Raw genomic sequence first — 19545 nt, forward strand, 5'->3', positions numbered from 1 at the left:
AAACCGTGTAGGAACCCTGCCAATCATCTCACATATTCTGATATTTGTCGCTGTGAAGAACAATCTTCATCTATACAGTGATATGACCTAGTTAGCAGGGGCAAGATGTCTGTCTGCGTAAATCATATTGAACACCAGACAAAATCTTCAAAACAAATCAAGGTCTGGAAAAAGTATGGAATTTTTTAATTGAAAATGTGTAGGAAGCCTGACTTACTCTGTGTTTTTTGAAGCACAATAGATGACGTGGCAAAAAGGCCACGGCTGCAAAGTGTGGTACCAGTGCTAAACTCTGTTGGCCTGTTAGAAACGTCACGCCATTCTTATCTATGTAGTTTTACTGAAGCACATGTGATTGGCTTTGGACAAGAGAAACCTTGACACCTGCTGGGTCAGTATCACTGTTTTTCTCATATCTCTACACTTTTCTCATGTAAATTTGTATCTTTCAATCTTGCCACTGACCTGAGAGCAAACCAAGTTGCATTTATAGGCATTTAGTACTACGCCCATAGATGTTTTGATCCGGAGTGTGCCCCTCCCCAAAAAGCTGAAAATGAAATGCTGTGCTGTTGTTCATTCTTCTCATCCAGTCTCTCACTGTGTCCAACTCTTGTTAATGGAAAAAAAAACTGAAACCTATGGGGCCAAATGACAGTTACAACTTGTGTAGTTGCATATTAAATATATTGTTTATTTGACAATCCTACATCATCTCTCAGTTACAGGTTTTTGACTATTCTAACTATTCTTCATTTTGCTGGGCTCCACCTATGAATCCACAAGGACTGCAACTTAACAACAGAGGCATTGCAGGCCATGGAAACAACAAAAAAAAACAAGACATGCTTTCACTAAGGGCTTTAGAAAGAGTAGAATTCATATATTTATGTTCATGTATGTAGAGAAAATCTAGGAACATTTAGTGAACATACAGAAGCATCTGCTCCTCACCTATCCTGTCTTTATCAGTGGATAGTACAGAAAACTTAGCATGAATGCAGCAGTACAATAAGCTTATACTTCTATATTTTCAGCATTACCACAAACCAATATCGAGGAGTGCAGGGTCAAAGCCAAAGCAGAATAGACACATTCCTGCATCCACAGAGTGTTCATGTATTGTAGAGAAGTGCTGGATACACAAACGAGAGCCAGGCAGCAGAGGTTAAGATCTTTTCTAACTCTTTATGTGTTTTATATTCTTCCTGACACCGCTGACATCAGCCAGGCTTTCTAAATGCCGTTACAGAAACTCTGGATGAAGACCGTAATTGTCGGAGCTCTTGAGCTCGTCCTTCCCCGGGAAAATCGTCCTCTCCTCCAGCTCCCAGCCCTACAGTATGTAATTTGAGTATTCTATGGACAGGCACTCATGTTTTTCACGACGTTGTTCATCCTCCTCCAGCCCTCACCTGAGGTTCAACAACGTGACCCTGATCTCAACGAATGGTTTCCCCGGCGACCACAACCACGAGGATGTCGGGTTTCTGTCCACAAGGTGAGCGAATGTAATATGTACCTTCGCACAAGGTCTGATATGACGACACAAAAAAGATATATCCCACTATACCTTGAGATAGTTCTAAAATCTCTGGCTGATGTCAAAATCTAAAATCAAAAACTAGTGTGATTTGAACTCCGGTTACCATCCACAGCTATATAACTTTAGCTTATTAAAGGGAAGGTTCAGTGATTTTAGAAGCCTTGCCTATTGATCACTAACCATGTCCACTGTTATAACATTCAAAACATTTTTACATCACAGTTTTTGTCTTTGAGAAATCAGCACCAGCCTCCTGTTAGCATTTGTTAGCAATGCTAGTGCAAGTCAATGGGGTGTGAAACCATTGCTTTCAAAATCCCATTCAAGTGCTTTGAGACAGTTCTGTTATGTATTCTTACTGTTACTACAGCTATGGAAGTAATATGGAATGGCCTGCAAGTGATTTTAAGAGTTATGTGTCATATCCCATTGACTTGTGCTAGCATTGCTAACAAATGATTACAGGAGGTGGCTGCCGATTTCACAGAAATGCAAACTCTAATGTAAAAACTTTTGGCACATGCTAAGATTGAGCTTGATTAGTGACTAATAGGATAGGCTTATAAAATCACTGAACTTCCCCTTTAAGTAGCATACTCATGTTTTTTTAATTCATAACTACATATAAGCAGTACATAATGTAAATGGAAAAGCAGGGCAGTAATGACTCCCAGATATACTGTCTCCACAAATGTAAGAAACAAGCCAATGGGATTCCAGTGTTTCCTCTGTATTCATTTAGCAGTGGCAAGGGAAAATGTGATGCTGGAATAACATGAATGGAATAGTATGATTAAGTCTCATTCACTCCTATAACAAAGAGTGTATCCGTCTTGTTTAGATTTTAGGTTTTTATTGTAGTAAAATATCCAAAGAAAAAATACTGCACTCCAACCTGCACCAGAACCATAAAAGAGGCCAAAACCTGTGTCATCAATGTGAAATAAGCATTCAAACGTACTCTTTGCAGATACATGGTTTTTACCTAACAGCAGAGAAACTGGCTTTAAGAAAAAAAAAACTTTGCTAGCATAATCCACTATCAGCTGTTCTCCTCTCCCTGCCTCCTGCAGCCATGCGTACAGCAGCAGAGACTTCGCCCAGCTCTCCCTGCGCTCCTGCGTCAGCGTGGTGACGGGGAAGATGGTGGGCATCGACCGGCAGGCCAGACACGTCCGGGTGTCCCGGGGGAGGAAGGTCCCGTACGACCACCTGATCCTCTGCACAGGCCAGCAGTACCAGGTCAGAGAACCGGACACTGCCGCTGACACGCACACAGCACGTTTCTGCACGAGATGTGATGTTACGAGCCAGTGTGAGCATTCATACAGAAGCTCAATTCAGATGTAAAAAAATAAATAAAAAAAGACTCAGTAATGCTGGCTGTAGAGGATATCAGGCTATCCACAGGCCCATCAGACAGGCAGCAGCATTCAGCAGCCTCCTAATCTAAATGTTACAGGGTGGAGAGAGAGAGAGCGGGCGGTTCCTCCCAGCACAGATGTTTAATTGAATCGGGCCCTCAGCACCTCCACAAGGCTCAGCGGTGATTTGTGGCGTCCCAGGACCGCCGCCCCGTTCAACACACACTCTCAACTCCAAATACAGCTAACGTCACGTACAATGCCCTGTGCCGGGGCTCAGGGTTACCCCGAGTTCACAGCATTACTCAATAATAATGCTGCTGGCTTCAAACAGCCCGCTCAGCAGTTCAGAAACCAAATTACATCAGCAAACAATTATACCAAGAGCTGAGAACAGTGCATGACTACTCCAGCTACAATATCTATACTGTCGTATGATATAATAATAATAATGATAATAACTCTATTTATATAGCACCTTTAAAAACAGAGTTTACAAAGTGCTTTGACAGACAAAATAAAAGCAGAATACTCAAATTATGAATTTAAAAGGCAATAAAACAATAATAAACAGGGATCGTAGGATGAAAACCAAGATAAACAGTAAAATAGAATAAAAGTAAGATAGAATTAAGACAGAGTTAAGATAAAAGACAATAGAAAGATGATAAAAAGACAATAAAAAGCCTATAATAAAAAGAGACAATAAAAAGCCGATAAAAGATAAAAAAAAAGACAATAAAAAGACGACATCACATAAAAGCAAGTCTATAAAAATGGGTTTTAAGAAGTGATTTAAAAGAAGTCACTGATTCTGCAGCCTTCTCTCCTCAGGCAGGTCGTTCAGAGCCGAGGGGAAAACCCTGATGGAAAAAGCACGGTCACCTTTAGTTTTAAGTCTAGACTTTGGAACGGCCAGAAGGGCCGGCCTGAGGATCTGAGGCTGCACACTGGCTCATACGTGGTCAACATATCTGTTATGTAGCTCGGAGCCAGACCCAAACGTGCTTTAAAAGTGATCAGTAAAATCTTAAAATCAATTCTAAAATGAACAGAGAGCCAATGGAGAGAAGCCAGGATTGGGGTGATGTGATGTCGTCTGTTAGAACAGTAAGAAGCCGAGCTGCTGCCTTCTGAACTAGTTGGAGGCGAGAGAGTGACTTTTGGTTGATGCCAGAAAGGAGGGAGTTACAGTAGTCGAGTCGTGAGAAGATTAGGGTGTGGATATATAACTCTAACTAATCATGAGATAGATTTTCATATTTCATGTCTTCATAATCATCATTAGCCAGAGGAACTATGCTACAATATGTCAGCTAGCATAAACAAGCAACAGCTAACAAGCCAACATATCAACATGCTAAGAAATCAATATACCAGCACCAGAATAAACAACAAAATTACTTTATTCTCACTTTATTCCTGTACAATAAATCCACAGGAACTTGTTTTAGTGAAGACTTTATTGTCTCATAAGGAAAATATGTTTTGCTATTATGTAAAAATACATAATAAATGACCATATTATATGGCAGTTTCAAAAGAAACCATTCAAATGTTATGTTCATTTGTTGATTTTGCCAGGTATTTATGAAAAAATGTAATGTTGATTCTCTGTTCTTGTGTCTTTATGATGTTGGTTATCTTGTTTCTGTTATTCACTGTGTGTGAACTGATTTAACCATGTTTGTAAAGCACTCTGGGTGATGTTGTTGTATGAAACGTGCGATGTAAATAAAATGTGGTTTGTCGTCATCATGCTGTGTGGTCCTGCAGATCCCCTGTCCTGCCGGTCTGGATCTCAGCCAGCCGGTCTCCAGCAGCCAGCCGCAGCCTCAGTCCGCTCGCCGCAGGTTCACCGGTCCGGTGCCGTCCAACCTGTTCACCCTCAACGACCCGCACGACTGTGCCGCCGCTCGCCGCTGGCTCAGCAGCAACTTTGTGGAGCTGCAGGGTATGTGAACGCCCCCCCCCCCCCCCGCTCCCCCCCCCCTCCCCCTCATACACACACATAACCTAAAATTAATCCGCAGTAGTGTGTCATTATTCAGCTAGTCAGCGCTGAAGTGCTCCAGTGTAATTAGCACCTAATTAGTTGCAGAGAAATCTTTCATCTCATGAATCGTGAATCAGCTTGGCCTCTCCTCTCCATTTTCCAGGATCATATCAGTTTCTGAGAGGCAGGCTTTTCAGAGGAGGAGAAAATACACAGTGTCATTAAGCAAAATTAATCTGCTCTCTGAAGGAATTGTGCCGTGATCTAGAGGAAGGCTATTATAGATACTAATTAGGAGATGCCAGTCATGAAAGAAACTATTAGTAAATGCAAATTACGATGTTAGACTCTAGTAGTGATAGTAATAATATTAGCAAATGGAAATGAAAAGTTAAATCATTTTAACCATAGACTGAAGCAGAGTAACTGTGTTCCCCAATTTCATGTGTTACATTTTAATGCTAATAGTAATAGTAATAGCAAATGAAACTAAAATGTAAATCATAATTATTTTATTATGATTAGCAGTTAAAATGTTGAAGGTAGACTCAACCAGAGTGCATTCGTTCTCTATTTCATATGCAAAGTCACTATTAATTTAACTCTAGAAGTGTAGAAATCAGCACTACACCAGGGTTTATATGAGTCCACAGCCGGTAGAGTAGGTAGCTCTGTGAGTAGACAACAACTCTTCAATCAACACTGGTCAACATTGCTGTGAATAGTAATAGAAAATAGAACAAAAAAGTAAATCATAACTGTATTTTTACAAACAAATTAAAATGTTGCTAGTAGACTCATGTGGAGTACATTTATTTCCGTATTTCTTAGGGTAGTTCTAGTAGTAAAAGTAATATTAATAGTAATAGTAATAGTAAATGGATAAAGTGAGTAAGTAATATAAAGTCACAGCAGAAAGCCTTGTGTTCTTTGCCTGATATCAGACAGAATTGTCAACTCATTACACTCCATTTCCATCTTCAGTCTGACATTGCCTCCACTCTAACCGATTTCCGTGGGGGAGGGGGATTTGATTTTCCCTAACCAATCACTAGAGACCAACGTATCCGCCTGAATCTCACGTCATTTTAAGTTGACACTGATGCGAAAAAAACATCTCCCCTTTGAATAAATGCCTTCAAAGCAGACTGCTGTTCGGATTTCAAAGTAATCGGTACTTTTAATGGATTTAGATCAGCCTGGATAGCAGCGTCTATCTTGTCTATAGCGTCTCCATTGTTGTTATTACTCCTCCTTGGTTCCGGCTCACGGCTTGACATCAGCTTGACAACGGCGTTAGTCCCGCCCGTGGCTCTGATTGGCTAATCGTTAGTCCCCCCCCGGCGCTCATTGGACCGATCATCTTTCAACCGAGAAACCGCTGTTTCATGTCACGATGCCAGACCAGAATCAGTCAACTCGGTGGAGTGGGCGGAGTCAAAGGTCTGGACCCAGGCAGTTGTGCCCTGGCAGCCTTGTGGTTCAGTGGCAGCAGCAGCTTCAACTGTTTCAGCACCATGGAGAGAGTCTGAGCGGCTGCCTGCTCACTCAGCAGCAGAATGGGAAACAGACTGAAACAAGCCAAACACTGTCTGCACAAAGCTAACCCCACTCTCTATACAGTACTGACATTACACTACACAGCAACCCAGTTCTGTTCTAATCTAGTTGGTTGGTAAATTAGTAAAAAAAAATTACTGTGAATTTTTGAAAGTTTGAAGATGTCAGATGTCACTTTCCCCTGTGGAGAAGATTTTCCACCAGTGAGCAAACTGACAGCAGAATTTAATTTGGACAAACAGGGAGAATCTACAAATGAAAACAGTTAAGAGAATAACAATCATTGTTTTTTAGCATTATAAAAACATAAATTCTTGAGATTAGGATTAGGTTTATTAGGGGTCCAAGCACATAGTGCTGGAACCCTATTGTATTTGCTGGAATTATTCTGCTTCTTTCTTTCTTTCTTTCTTTCTTTCTTTCTTTCTTTCTTTCTTTCTTTTTCTTTTTCTTTTTTGCATAATAACCAAATCTTCATTGGTATTAAAGTCACAACTTCAAAAATTCATAAAAAATCAGCCGTATGTCCTAGAGACCTGAAATCAAAAACAAAAAGCAAAAACTGACTGTGATCCCATAGTGTTGTCCTCCTAAACCGTACGTTACAGGGAAAAAAACAACATTATTTTTGAAATCGCCATACCTTAATTAGTAAACAGCCCAAAAATTATAATGATATCTTGAAAACTGTGGGTCCCCAGCAATACACCCTCCAAGCGTGAAGTAGATCGGACGAACGCTTCTCGAGATATGCGAAGGACACACATACAGACAGAGATTCCTTGCTTTATAGTATGATGATAACAGGCGTTTGTCTCAGTAGGTAAAGCGTCAGCCTTTCATGTGGAAGGTTGTGGGTTCAAATACAGACTTGGCCATTCCAAAGTCATTACTCATCAAGGACAAATAATAGAAAGTTTGGCCGTTGTGAACAATTCCAGCAATGTGGTTGCAATGAAAAGATTAACTTGACAGAAGTCACGGGCCAACACAACACAGACTGCATGTTCAAACTTCACAACATGTGAGTTATGTGTGTGTCTTTCTACCTTCTGTAATGTTTTGTCTATCTGTCTGTCTTATCAAATTGTGCTTGGATCCCCTATATTTTATTTTGATTTCCCTTTTTCTCTAACAGTGATGGAGGTGTTCTTGCACTGCTGAATGAAAACACAGGAAACACTTTTTGCTTGTCAAGACTGTGTCTATATTCATATGTTTTTGACTTGTATGCTGAGACACAACTGTCACAAGTTAATAGAACATGTTCGATTAGCACTGTTTGTTGTTATGAGAAGAGAACAGGGCTGAAAATGTAGATGTTGCTTTGGTTTTGTTCTGTGTTTAAATAGGATAAGATGAGCTGTTTCATAACCAGAATTTTCTCAACTTGAGCACTCAAAAACATAGAAATACCCTGCTATGAATTTACATATGTATTAAAACTAATGTTATGTCGTCTTTTTCATACAGACCTTCGAAGTGGCTCTATCTCTTGCCCTCTTCAATTTAATATAATCACTGAAGGATTAGGAGCACATACTCTAGCTCATAGTATAGGAGCTCATATAGTCTGTAAAAGCACAAGAGGGCTCTCAGAACAGCCTGCATCAAAGGACAGATTCACTCGGGCAAAGCTCAATTAGATCCTCTCATTTGCATTGTTTCCTTTTTCCTTTCCATCAAGGTATTTCTTAACTTCAGAGGGTTTGATGGTTTAGGAATTCGAGAGCCTCTTGTACAACATGTGTAGTTTTTCCCATCCTCCACCAAGGCAAAAATAAATAAATCATTACTTGAAGGTTGCTATTCAGTTTCTCGAAATTATACAGGATCCTGTCTGTAGAAGTATTACAATTTTGTAACTATGTGAGCAGTGAAACTAAGGAAAATGAATTTAAAAGTTTATCTTATTTCCTAGCAAATGTATTAGTACAGAGTAACATTTATGGGTTTTTGTTCATAGGAAATTTAAACCCTAGTCAGGATCTTTGGCCTTGCTTTTGTAGGGCAGCATAGTACCAGGCAACACTTTAACTGGATAGTCCAATGTTGATACTCAACTGGACTGACAAACAAGTAGATATTCCACAAAGTGTCACTTATATTTGCTGCATATCTACAGACTATGTAACCCATAGAACTTGAATGGATAGAAGTCAGTCCCATTCAAACCAACATTCCAGGAAGGTCGGAGCGGCGGCCATCTTGCTGTGACCCGTTGGACTAGCTTCTGTATAAAGCGACTCGCAGCAAGTCACTGAGCTGAGAGGTTTTACAGCAAGAACCAAAGCAGCTTCTCTGTCTCCTTGCTGCCATGGATTGCTAACATGCTAATGTTGACTAGAAGAGCTAGAGAGAGAAGTCCAGTCTGTGATGAAGCTACGTTAGCCTCGTCGCTAACGTTAGCTTCCAGCTGAGTTCTGACAGTTTGCTAACAGACTCATCTGCTCAGTTCTCACAGTGTGACAGACTTTATGGCCTTAATGTCCAGACTTGTGCTGTCGCCATAGCAACTAACATAACATAGTAACTTTGTTTAGTTTCTTTTGCGTGTTTTTTTTTTTTTTTTTTGGCTTTTGTCCCCTTTTCCCTTTACCCTTCGAGAGGTCCTTTTGTCCTCTTGCTAGGCCGTCATTGTAAATAAGAATTTGTTCTTAATTGACCTGCCTGGTTAAATAAAGGTTAAATAAATAAATAAAATAAATAAAATTCCATAATCGCCATTTTATGCTGAACTAGCTAAATTACCAGGACAAACAGTGGCAGGACCGTTCTATCCATTCAAGTTCTGTGATGTAACCCTAACCTGACCCTATTTCTAACCCTAACCCAAAGATTAGCCCGACCCCAGACACTGAATATCTACTGACTACTTTTCACATGATCGTACCACCTGAAACTCAGTAGACTCTTTAGAAGATTGAGTATCCACATCGGTCTATCCAACTCACATGATCAAGTACCATACTTTGTTGCGAGTTTGTGCTGTACAATCATGTTGTTTGAGATGTCAAAAGTTTTTTAAAAAAGTGCCTCTTTTTAGATCAAAATGAAAAGCATCTCCCTTCCCGCTGCGTCCCTCCAGATAACGCCGTAGTCTACGGCAGCAGCCTCGACGTCTACACCAGCGTGGAGACCCTGCTGAGCCTCGGCGTCCGGGGATCTCGTATCCACCTGGTCCTGCCGCCCTCCGAGCCCGCCGTCTCCTGCTTCCGCGACCCCGCCGTGGAGAAAGCCGTGGCGCGGGCCCTGGAGAAGGCCGAGGTCCAGGTCCACCGCGACTGCCTGCTGGCCCGGATGAATGACGGAGAACGCCTGGAGCCTCTCACATCCGTTTCATTCACCGGCGACGGACAGCTGCTCCACCTGCAGTGTGGTGTAAGTCTTCATCGGGTCATCAATACCACTGAAAAACAGACATTACAGTGAAGCAACCTGTAACAATTTGATGTTTTTCTGTCCTCTTGGCACACTGGCTGCTGCTTTCTGAAATTCACTGGATGCTTTCACTGCTTACCCGGCCAGTTATGATTTTTAGGGTAGAAAAGAACCTCAGAACAATGGCTGGTGACCTGCCAAGGTGGCTGTTGGAGCCGAGAAGCGAATTTAGCAGCATGTGGCTGATTGTTGCTGTTAATTTCCCACCATGGAAGCAACCTGACACCATGTTTACGAGGCACAAAATGATTTAGGTTTGTTTCCCTACAATGTCTCAGATATTAGAGGATTCTGTTGTTTGTTTTGTGCTTTTTCTTACATTTTAGTGTAAAATAGAATCACACTGTAGGCGAGGCCCTGCTGAGACAATGTCACCATGACAAACTCCTCTAAAGTTATTGTAATTTGCACTTAAAGGTGCTTCATGTAGCATTTTCACATGAATAAAGCATCACCATATTAATTGAGAGAGATTGGCATAATTATGGTAAACAAACAAGACAATTGCCAAGAGAAATGTCTGCATTTTACATTGTGTGCCACTGGGTCGGATTTGGCGGGAAATCTGATGGATTGCTTTACAGCACAAAGGGATTTTACTTTATGGTACAAAACAAGAATCTTTCACTTTGCCAGTAATCCACAACTTTATTCCAGTTCCACTGTTCTGACTGCAGAGTGTCAACCTGATGTTAGCTCAATGCAGATTCTGCAGAATGCAGATTGGCTGTTAGCAGCTCTTCTTCTTCTTGCTCTTCAAAACAAACACCATGGAAGGGGAATGGCACACGTTGCAACATCTTTGCAACAGGAAGTAGTCAGTTTATGGGAAACACAAAATTCTTCACATAGTAAAGTGATTTTGATCAATCATACTGATTTGTTGATTTGATTATTCTCCCTCCAGGTGTTTCTCAACCTCTCCTCTAAAGGAGTCGACTACGACGCTTTCAGGAGCATCAACGCCGCCTGCTTGGTGTTTGACGGCAGGCTGGTTATAGACGCCGCCTTCCACACCAACGACTCCACCATCCGCGCCGCCGGGCCGCTCACCAAATTCTCCCGCCGCTACTACGCCGACGGCTGGTCCCACGCCAGCTTCAGCTCCAGGGAGGTGGGCCAGGACCTGGCGGCCATGTTGCTGCCCTTCTTCGACCCGACGCTGGAGCCGGCCGTCGAGCCTCCGCCCGACATGGACCGACTCACCCCCCTGTACACACAGGCCAAGATCCAAGGTCTGATTCCAACTCAGATCAGGCAGGATCAGGTCTGAAAGTCTGGAGAAATATAACTGAGAAATTTGAATTTCAGGGCATGAAAAGTTTGAGTCTGTGAAAGCGTGGAAACATATTTGTTTTCCATTCCGATATACGTACATATGACTATACAGTCATAGACCCACTGTTGTTTTATATATTGAGAATAATCATCAGCTATGGTTGACAAGTCATATCACCACTATGCAAACATCCAACAAAATGAACAAGAAATATAAGCTTGTGAAAAAAATTGGCATTTTAAAAAGGGATCCAGCTAGGTAATGATAGCCTGTGATTTTACATGGTATAATTGCTTTGGTTTCTCGCTATTTTCTTTTCTTTTTCTGTTTATAATCAATAAACAAACACAAGGATAATCCTTTACATTCAGTTTTACATGTTCAGTCACAAATACATCAGAAAAATACCTTCACACATACCAGCACACCTCAGGTTTCCATAATGTCTGACAGATTGTCTCATCATCAACTCTGACACCAATTTGCCTGATGCTTTTCTCTCTGTCCTGTTCCCTGTTCATTTGTCCATCTGTATTTGTTGTTTGTTTTTTTCTATCTGGGAGAACCAATATTTTCTCATCATGCTTTTGTGGAACATTTTCCAATCTTTTGTTCGGGCCACCCACCCACTGCCCATGTTATTGTGGCGGATAATCAAACCATAACAGCCGCGTAACAATGCTGCATTGTGTTGCTGGGTATTCACAGAGTAACCAAGGCCATTCCGCAGGTTACATGAACAAAATAGCCACTCTTCTCTGCCCGTCTATGACAGATGAAATACCCATGAACTTTTCAGAGGGATTTCAGAGAAAGCAGAAATGCCATATCATAAAGCCTGGTATCTGAGTTCACTGCTCAAGCTTTCCGTTCCGGAGTGGCAGCATGGTAACAACAATGCAGGCTCATCGTTTTATTTGCCTATTTATAATTTTGGTCTACTTACTTGTCTACTTACTACTTATTTGAAATGTTGTAGTTCATTTCACAGCTGTATCTGTTTTGGCCCCAAGTTTTAGTTCTATTGCATGTTTCAGCACTACAAAAGCACCTGTTCTAACCACTGGGCCTGTGGGTGTTTGGGCATTTTAATTACAATATTTTCTTAATTTTGCATTTTCACTAGCAGTGGTCGTGCATCGTCAATATGAGAAAGCGTTGCCAAATCACTAACGCAAACACTGTTTTTGAGTAATCTTTTGTAACTTACACACAATGGTTTCTTATTTACTCGCTGTTGGATTCCCATTACATTTTGCAAAGTGAACAACTTTATTTCTCGAGGTCCACAAGAAGCAGCAACAATATCACAACTTATAGACGAGCTGTTTCTTTCTTTCCTCATGTGTTCCTCCTGTCCTCAGGTGGGCGGCTGCCTGGAGGATACAGCTACCTGCACTTCACCAAGCCGGCCGGCCCCGACCCGGCAGCAGGGCCGTCGCTTGTTCCACACGTAAGCTTTCACTGTCAAATACTGTGTTCACTTCTGTTCTGTCTGCACCTCTCTTTCACACTAATAGGTAGATTTTGAAAAGAACACTAAGTGGACTGTGGGCGTGAATAGACAGACGTGATAATGTTACACTACACAAATCATCAGGGGCAGAACACTGGATTATTTTTATATGGACCTTTGTCTAAGATGAGTGACTTAAATTATTATTTTAGTAGTAGCAGTAGCAGTAGCAGCAGTAGCATTAGTAGTAGTAGTAGCAGTAGTAATAGTAGTAATAGTAGTAGTTGTAGTGGTAGTAGTAGTTATACTACCAGTAGTAGGAGTAATAGCAGTAGTAGTACTAGTAGTAGTAGCTGTAGTAGCAGTAGTAATAGTAGTAATAGTAGTAGTTGTAGTGGTAGTAATACTACTAGTAGCAGCAGTAGTACTAGTAGTAGCAGCAGTAGCACTAGTAGTAGCAGTAGTAATAGTAGTAATAGTAGTAGTTGTAGTGGTAGTAGTAGTTATACTACTAGTAGCAGCAGTAGCACTAGTAGTAGCAGTAGTAATAGTAGTAGTTGTAGTGGTAGTTATACTACTAGTAGGAGCAGTAATACTAGTAGTAGCAGCAGTAGCACTAATAGTAGCAGTAGTAGTAGTAATAGTAGCATTAGTAGTAGTAGTAGTAGTAGTAGTAGTAGTAGTACTAGTAGTAGCAGTAGTAGTAGTAGTAGTACTAGTATTACATCACATTCAGTCATTTCTCAACATAGTTATTGTGGGACAGAAGTTTTTCATTTTGCCTATCTAATAATGACTGATGTCCTGTGTGGCTCCACATGTGCTCTATAAATAAAGTTTATTATATTATTATATGTGGAGCAAGGCACTAAACTGCAGGGTCAGGGGTTCCATTCCCACTGAGGCCTCATATGCTATAAATGAATACATTAACGGCACGGTAAGGCTTTTTTTTTTAGTCTGTTGGTATGAGGACATACAGTATGTACTGATCACTCATACAGTGCTGCCTCAGACAGGCAGGAGGAGTTATATTCTACTGAAACTAGTTTCCTGTGAGGTTGCCTCTGCTCAGGCGCAGGTGGTGTCAAGTTATTCCATTCTTTTGAAAATCAACCCAAGTATTCATCAACACATCTCATGAACAAAGCCCACCTCCTCTCCCTGACTCGTGCGTTCACTCATGAAAAGACTTGTGTTTAAACTCCAGCTGAAGCACCGGCGTGACGAGTCGCGTTCTCCCCGCAGGGCGCCGACGTTCTGACCGGGCGAGTCGAGACGGGGAACTACTTCCTCCTGAGCCTGGACCGCTACGAGGCGGTGGAGTCCGTCACCTGCCTGTCGCTGAAGCCCATCCCCGTCTCCAACTACCTCTGTCTGTATGGGAAACACCAGCTGCTGCTCAACCGGCTGGTCTCCCGCTACGACCAGGGCCTGGTCCACGACCTGTACAGGTGGGGAAGTAGGACACACTGCACACTGTATGAAAAGAGTTTAGTTCCAAAACGCCACATCTCCATTTTGGGGGAAAAGATATATCCTCACCTGAAGTTCTTCATTCAATATTTATAGAAAATACAGCATCCAGTCTGTAAAAATGTTATCATTTATGTCAACAAAGGACTTAAAGGAAAAATCCACCCTAAAACATTTTAACAATGTTAAGAAATCAGCTACTGGTGATGCACCTTGCATTTCTGGGCCCATTTGGCGGTATATTTTTTTGCTGTTTGGGGTATTTTTCTTCTTCGTGGATAACCGGCCAATCGTCAGACAAGATCCAGATATTTCCAGCAGCTTCGATGGAGTTTGATAGCAGAAAATGTCTCAGCGATCTAAAACATCAACGGTAAAGTTTTTTTGGAACCAAAATCTTCATGTTGACATGAGACAGAAGGCAGGGGGTCAACCTTAGAAAATAACTGTAGGAAGGAAACTATGGAAACTAACTAACTGGTTGACAAAATCCCCAGCCACAGCCAAAACTTCCCGATATCTGTGTGGTGACTGGTAGGGATGAGACAATATATCCAAATTCAATATATCTCAATACAAACATGTGACAACACGTCTGGTGTGTCAGGAACATGAATGGTGATATCAGCTCCATGTTATTCTGCTGTAGTAATCACTAATGAGACTCTTGACCATCACAGTTTCACAAGCTCTCCATCCAAATTATGTTATTGTCACTTTGTAATGACATTTTGAAATTGTTGTTTACATTCTAGCAGCCAATGGCATCGCTAGAAAGATTTGAGTCTCAGAAATTAACAGAATTCTGCACAGTCAGACTTTGTTGCCGCTGAACTTTTATTGATCACATCGTATCCTGGTTGTATTGAATCCTGAACCACAGATCACATATCAAATCATATCGTCCCATCTCTACTGACTGGGGTTCATCTCCCACTCTGACTGATAACCTCACATCAAACACAGACAAAAGAACTAAACAGGCGAAAGGGGATTTAGGAGTGCAAAGTGTCTTTTGTCTGCTTGTTGGTAGTGTGTCTTCGGGGTGTGTGTGTGTGTGTGTGTGTGTGTTTGTGGACTAGCGGGTGACCTGCTTCTGAGGTCTGGACACAGTCGACCCCCAGACTTGGGCAGCTATTGTCCCCCGGCTCCTAATCTGTTTACGCGGCTGCCGGTCTGTCTTTGTGTGCGGCGGGAGACGGGACAAAGCCTCAGATCCGCCTCCGAACGCCGCGCAGCACTCGCCGGATCTGGATCCCTCCGCCGCGACTCGCCGCTCAATGAGCTGACTCCTGAACTCTTAAAGTCTTTGTTGAGGCCGACTGGGCATCGCGAACCGTTAAGATAATTGATTGACCGTGCTGCGGTCGGGGGCCATTCAACGACCACAATTAGTGCTGGCTTCTGGGTGTGTGTGTGTGTGTGTGTGTGTGTGTGTGTGTCAGTGGTTGTGGTTTTGTGTGTTTGGTTGCAGGGTTCCTGTGAGGGTTTGCTGATATTTGCCTTTAATTAAATATCAGATATCAGCCTGTCAGTGTCTCTCCTGCTGATATAATGGAGGTTCCATCCTGAACTCCGCTGCATGAAAACACTCAGACGTTTTAGGTTCTTTGCACATTTTAGTTATTTATTTAAATGTTCAGTAATGGCAAACATGGCTTGATACAACTGAAAGTGGTACACAGAGTTCATTTTACTAATGCTAGATTGGTGAAGATTTATCCGAACACTGATCCGTCATGTAGAGGCCAGCCAGCAGACTTAATGCACATGCTCTGGATATGTCCGAATCTCTCCACCTTCTGGATCAGTACATTTAAAGCTTTTAGTGAGATGTTTGAAATCCAGTTTGACCCTGACCCAGTCCCTGTGCCCTCTTTGGTTTAACATCAAAGGAATCCCGTGCTCTCCTACCAAATAAAGCCTATGTGGTCACAGTTTTCTCTACACTCCTTGCGAGACGTTTGATCCTCTTAAAAATGGAAGCAACGCGTCCCTCCGCCCTTCTCTCGTTGGGTCAAACATGTTATGTATTTCTTAAAGCTAGAAAAAGTTAAATACACACGCAAAGGCTCCTCTCAAACCTTTGTTAAGATATGGAGGCCCTTTCTGGATTTTTATGACTCTCTCTACAGGAACCCCTTGATAAAGAGTATGTCCTGTTACAGTAGTGAGCATTCCCCCTCTCTCCTCCCCCTTTTCTCTCTCCTTTGTTTTTTCTCTTTCCCTTCTTTCCCTTCCCTTCCCTAAAAGAGTTTCATCAGTCTGGGTTTCAGTGGAGAGTTTTAGTGTCCCATGATGCTCTAAATCTTTCAGAGGCTTTTCCACCCTGACAAGAAGAGGAAAACTCTGGGGTGAAATACTGTAGCCTATACTCAGGTATTTTGTTTGACATGAATGGTCGAATATAATATCGGCAGCTTCGGTATAAAAATATCAATATTACAATATTACACGAAAAAGTTTGGAAAAATATGGAAATATATTGTTTTACTGTCCCGATATACATACAACTGCACATCTGTCACACACATCTGTGGTTTTAGTTTCCTGTCATCTCACATATTGTGTTATTTGCTGCTGTGAAGAATAATAATCTTCTATAGAGTGATGTGACAGTAGGAACAAGACGAGTAAAACATTCTGAACACAAAAGTCTTCAAATCTAATCAAGAAATGAAGGTTGGAAAAAATCTGGAAGTTGGAACCCAATGTGGTTATGTGTGTGTGTGTGTGTGTGTGTGTGTGTGTGAGCATGTGTGTGTACTTGTGTAAGTACTATGCATGTATTATGTGTGTATGCATAAATTCAGTGGTGGAAGAAGTACTCTGATCCTTTACTTAAGTAAAAGTACCAATACAGCAATGTAAAAATACTCCTGCATGAAAAATCCTACTTAAGTAAAAGTACATAAGTATTAGCAGCAAAATGTAGTTAAAGTATTAAAGTAAAAGTAGTGGTTTGGTCCCTCTGACTGATATTTTATTATATATGACATCATTAGATTATTAATACTGAAGCATCAGTGTGTAAGCAGCATGTTACTGTTGTAGCTGCTGGAGGTGGAGCTAGTTTGAACTACTTTATATACAGTTAGCTAGTTTAGTCCAGTGGGTCCCAACCTAGGGGTCGGGCCCCTCCAAAGGGTCACCGGATAAATCTGAGGGGTCATGAGATGATTAATGGGAGAGGAAAGAAGAAAAAACAAAGTTCTGATACACAAATCTGTTTTCAGTTTTTGGACTTTTTCTCTAATCTTTAATTTTTGCTGAAATATTGGATCATTTGAACATTTATTGAAATGAAACCATGTGAGGTTTAGAGGGAAAAATCACTATTTGGTGGAGCTGTTAACAGCTCATAGACATCTGAAATGTGACCCGACTACACACTGCTTTCTGTAAGACGTCAAAAGCCAAAAAGGTTGGAAACCACTGGTTTCATCTTTAACAATGTGTTGTATTTTAAAAGCTTGTTATATTATCCATTGTGTCAAATCTCCATCTGAAAAGTAACTAAAGCTGTCAAATAAATGTAGTGGAGTAGAAAGTACAATATTTCCCTCTGAAATGTAGTGGAGTGGAAGTATAAAGTAGCATCAAATGGAAATACTCAAGTAAAGTACAAGTATCAGAAAATTGTACTTAAGTACAGTACCTGAGTAAATGTACTTAGTTACTTTCCACCTCTGCATAAATTGAATATATTGCTGACTGAGTTTCAGGTCTCACGGTTCTCCTTCGTTCTCCTGCAGCTTCTTCAGGGAGAAATGGTGTTTGGCGATTTTTCACGACCGCTTCTCCGACTTTGAGCTGGAGATTCAGCAGATCATTGCTTCAACAAAACTGCAGGTCGGTCTTCATCTTCATCATGAAAAACAACAAGATTAGGTTTATGGTTTTATGTGCAAAATGGCAACTACAGTAGATCTGATGTCCAGCACTTTGTTTAGTTTGACACAGTGCATGTTAGTGTTATTTCTCAACACTTTCTTTCTTTCTTTATTTTTTTCTTTCTTTCTTTCACAACTGAAAAATGAATAACATGTATGCATATGGAATCAAAATTAAAATGGATAAATAAATAAATAAATGGAAACGTCAAATAAAATAAAACTATAAAATAAAAACATATTTGTTTGAATAAAATAAGAATAAAATATCAAATGAAAAATACATTCATTAAATAATAATAAAAATAAAGAAGCCTGGACTTGTTTCCATGGTTTTCCTGGATGTTCTGTGGGTGATGACAGGTGTCAGGCACAAGACGGCACACCAGACTTTTCCGGGCCCATATGTTCAGTAGTTTGTTGTGTTTTTCTTCTTGGTGGATAACCGGCCAATCGCAGACGAGGTGACGTCTCCTCCAGATGTTTCCCAGCAGCTCCAGTGGAGTTTGATATGAGAAAATGTTTCAGGATGTAAAACCTCAGCGGTAAACGTCAGGTTTTGGTGTCAGTCCCTCAGGATCAAAGAGCGAGGGCTTCTTTCTAGAGCCGCCATTTTGCACCGAGAGACGTTCAACAATCATACAGGGAGAGATCCATCGGAGAAGAGGAGAGAGACCAGTTTCTCCACCCACAGGAGCAGGAGAGAGACCAGAATGCAATGCAGCAGAGAGAAAGGGGGCGTGGCCATCATTATAGACTTGTATAACCCACAGCAGAATGATCACACTTTAAAGCTACTTACATGCTGATATGGCCACCCTTTGATTGAAAGCAACAAGCTCCCGCCCCTTCTCTGTGGGTTGTTGAAAGGCATTCTGGGAAACGTAGGAAATCACTAACTGAAGTAGAAGTAGACGAGGCAGGTGGAGGAAACTGGAGGAAGCTGGAATGTGTTGTACTTCAAGAAGGGACTTTTCTGTACCCAATATACTTATTATTTCAAGCTATGTACATACCAAATACAGCCATCTTTGATAATTGATCATCTTCTTGATTATCTAAAAAACAACCCGTTGTTTTCTGTCTGTCAGGACGGCGGCTCGGTGCCGGAGCTGGTGCGGCGGCTGGTGGAGGGGAAGCAGGACGTCCCGGAGAGCCCGGCTCTGGTCCTGCAGCGGCAGTTTGAGCGGAGCGGCGGGCCGGCGGCTCTGAGGAGCGCCGCGCTCAACTTCCTGAGGTACAACAGGAACCAGCTGCCCGTGTTCGCCCTGCCGGGGCTGCTGTGACCGGACGTCCCGACACACACACTGACACACACACACACACACACACAGCATCACATCTGCATCACAGGCCATGACTCCTCTGCTCCTGTCCAACTTAAAATAATCATATAGTGATAATAAAGACAACCTGTTTCTGTGTCTTAAGTTAAACCTCCACATGGTTTTATTATCATTCAGTTATTCAGTGAAGTTATGATTACTTGTCACTGCTGCATGGGCAGTTGTTGTTTTTTTGAAGATATAAGATG

The 19545-nt window shown here is 41.6% G+C and overlaps 1 protein-coding gene across 1 annotated transcript in view; it reads left to right on the plus strand.

Moving 5' to 3' along the window:
• Positions 1 to 19297, plus strand: part of cfap61 (cilia and flagella associated protein 61) — a 47318-nt gene extending 28021 nt beyond the window's left edge. Inside the window, exons 17-25 of the mRNA XM_071544589.1 lie at positions 1409 to 1501; positions 2620 to 2788; positions 4687 to 4864; positions 9555 to 9847; positions 10815 to 11142; positions 12551 to 12601; positions 13874 to 14096; positions 17874 to 17970; positions 19103 to 19297. Of these exons, the coding sequence (XP_071400690.1) occupies positions 1409 to 1501; positions 2620 to 2788; positions 4687 to 4864; positions 9555 to 9847; positions 10815 to 11142; positions 12551 to 12601; positions 13874 to 14096; positions 17874 to 17970; positions 19103 to 19297 (1627 nt within the window). The remainder of the gene's footprint in view (positions 1 to 1408; positions 1502 to 2619; positions 2789 to 4686; positions 4865 to 9554; positions 9848 to 10814; positions 11143 to 12550; positions 12602 to 13873; positions 14097 to 17873; positions 17971 to 19102) is intronic.
• The last annotated feature ends 248 nt before the right edge of the window (positions 19298 to 19545 follow it).

The sequence above is a fragment of the Centroberyx affinis genome, unplaced genomic scaffold, assembly GCF_046629955.1.
Source record: "Centroberyx affinis isolate AG114_WGS23_722 - 3 ecotype Tasmania unplaced genomic scaffold, CSIRO-AGI_Caff_v1 ptg004610l_1, whole genome shotgun sequence".
In the NCBI taxonomy this organism is placed as follows: domain Eukaryota; kingdom Metazoa; phylum Chordata; class Actinopteri; order Beryciformes; family Berycidae; genus Centroberyx; species Centroberyx affinis.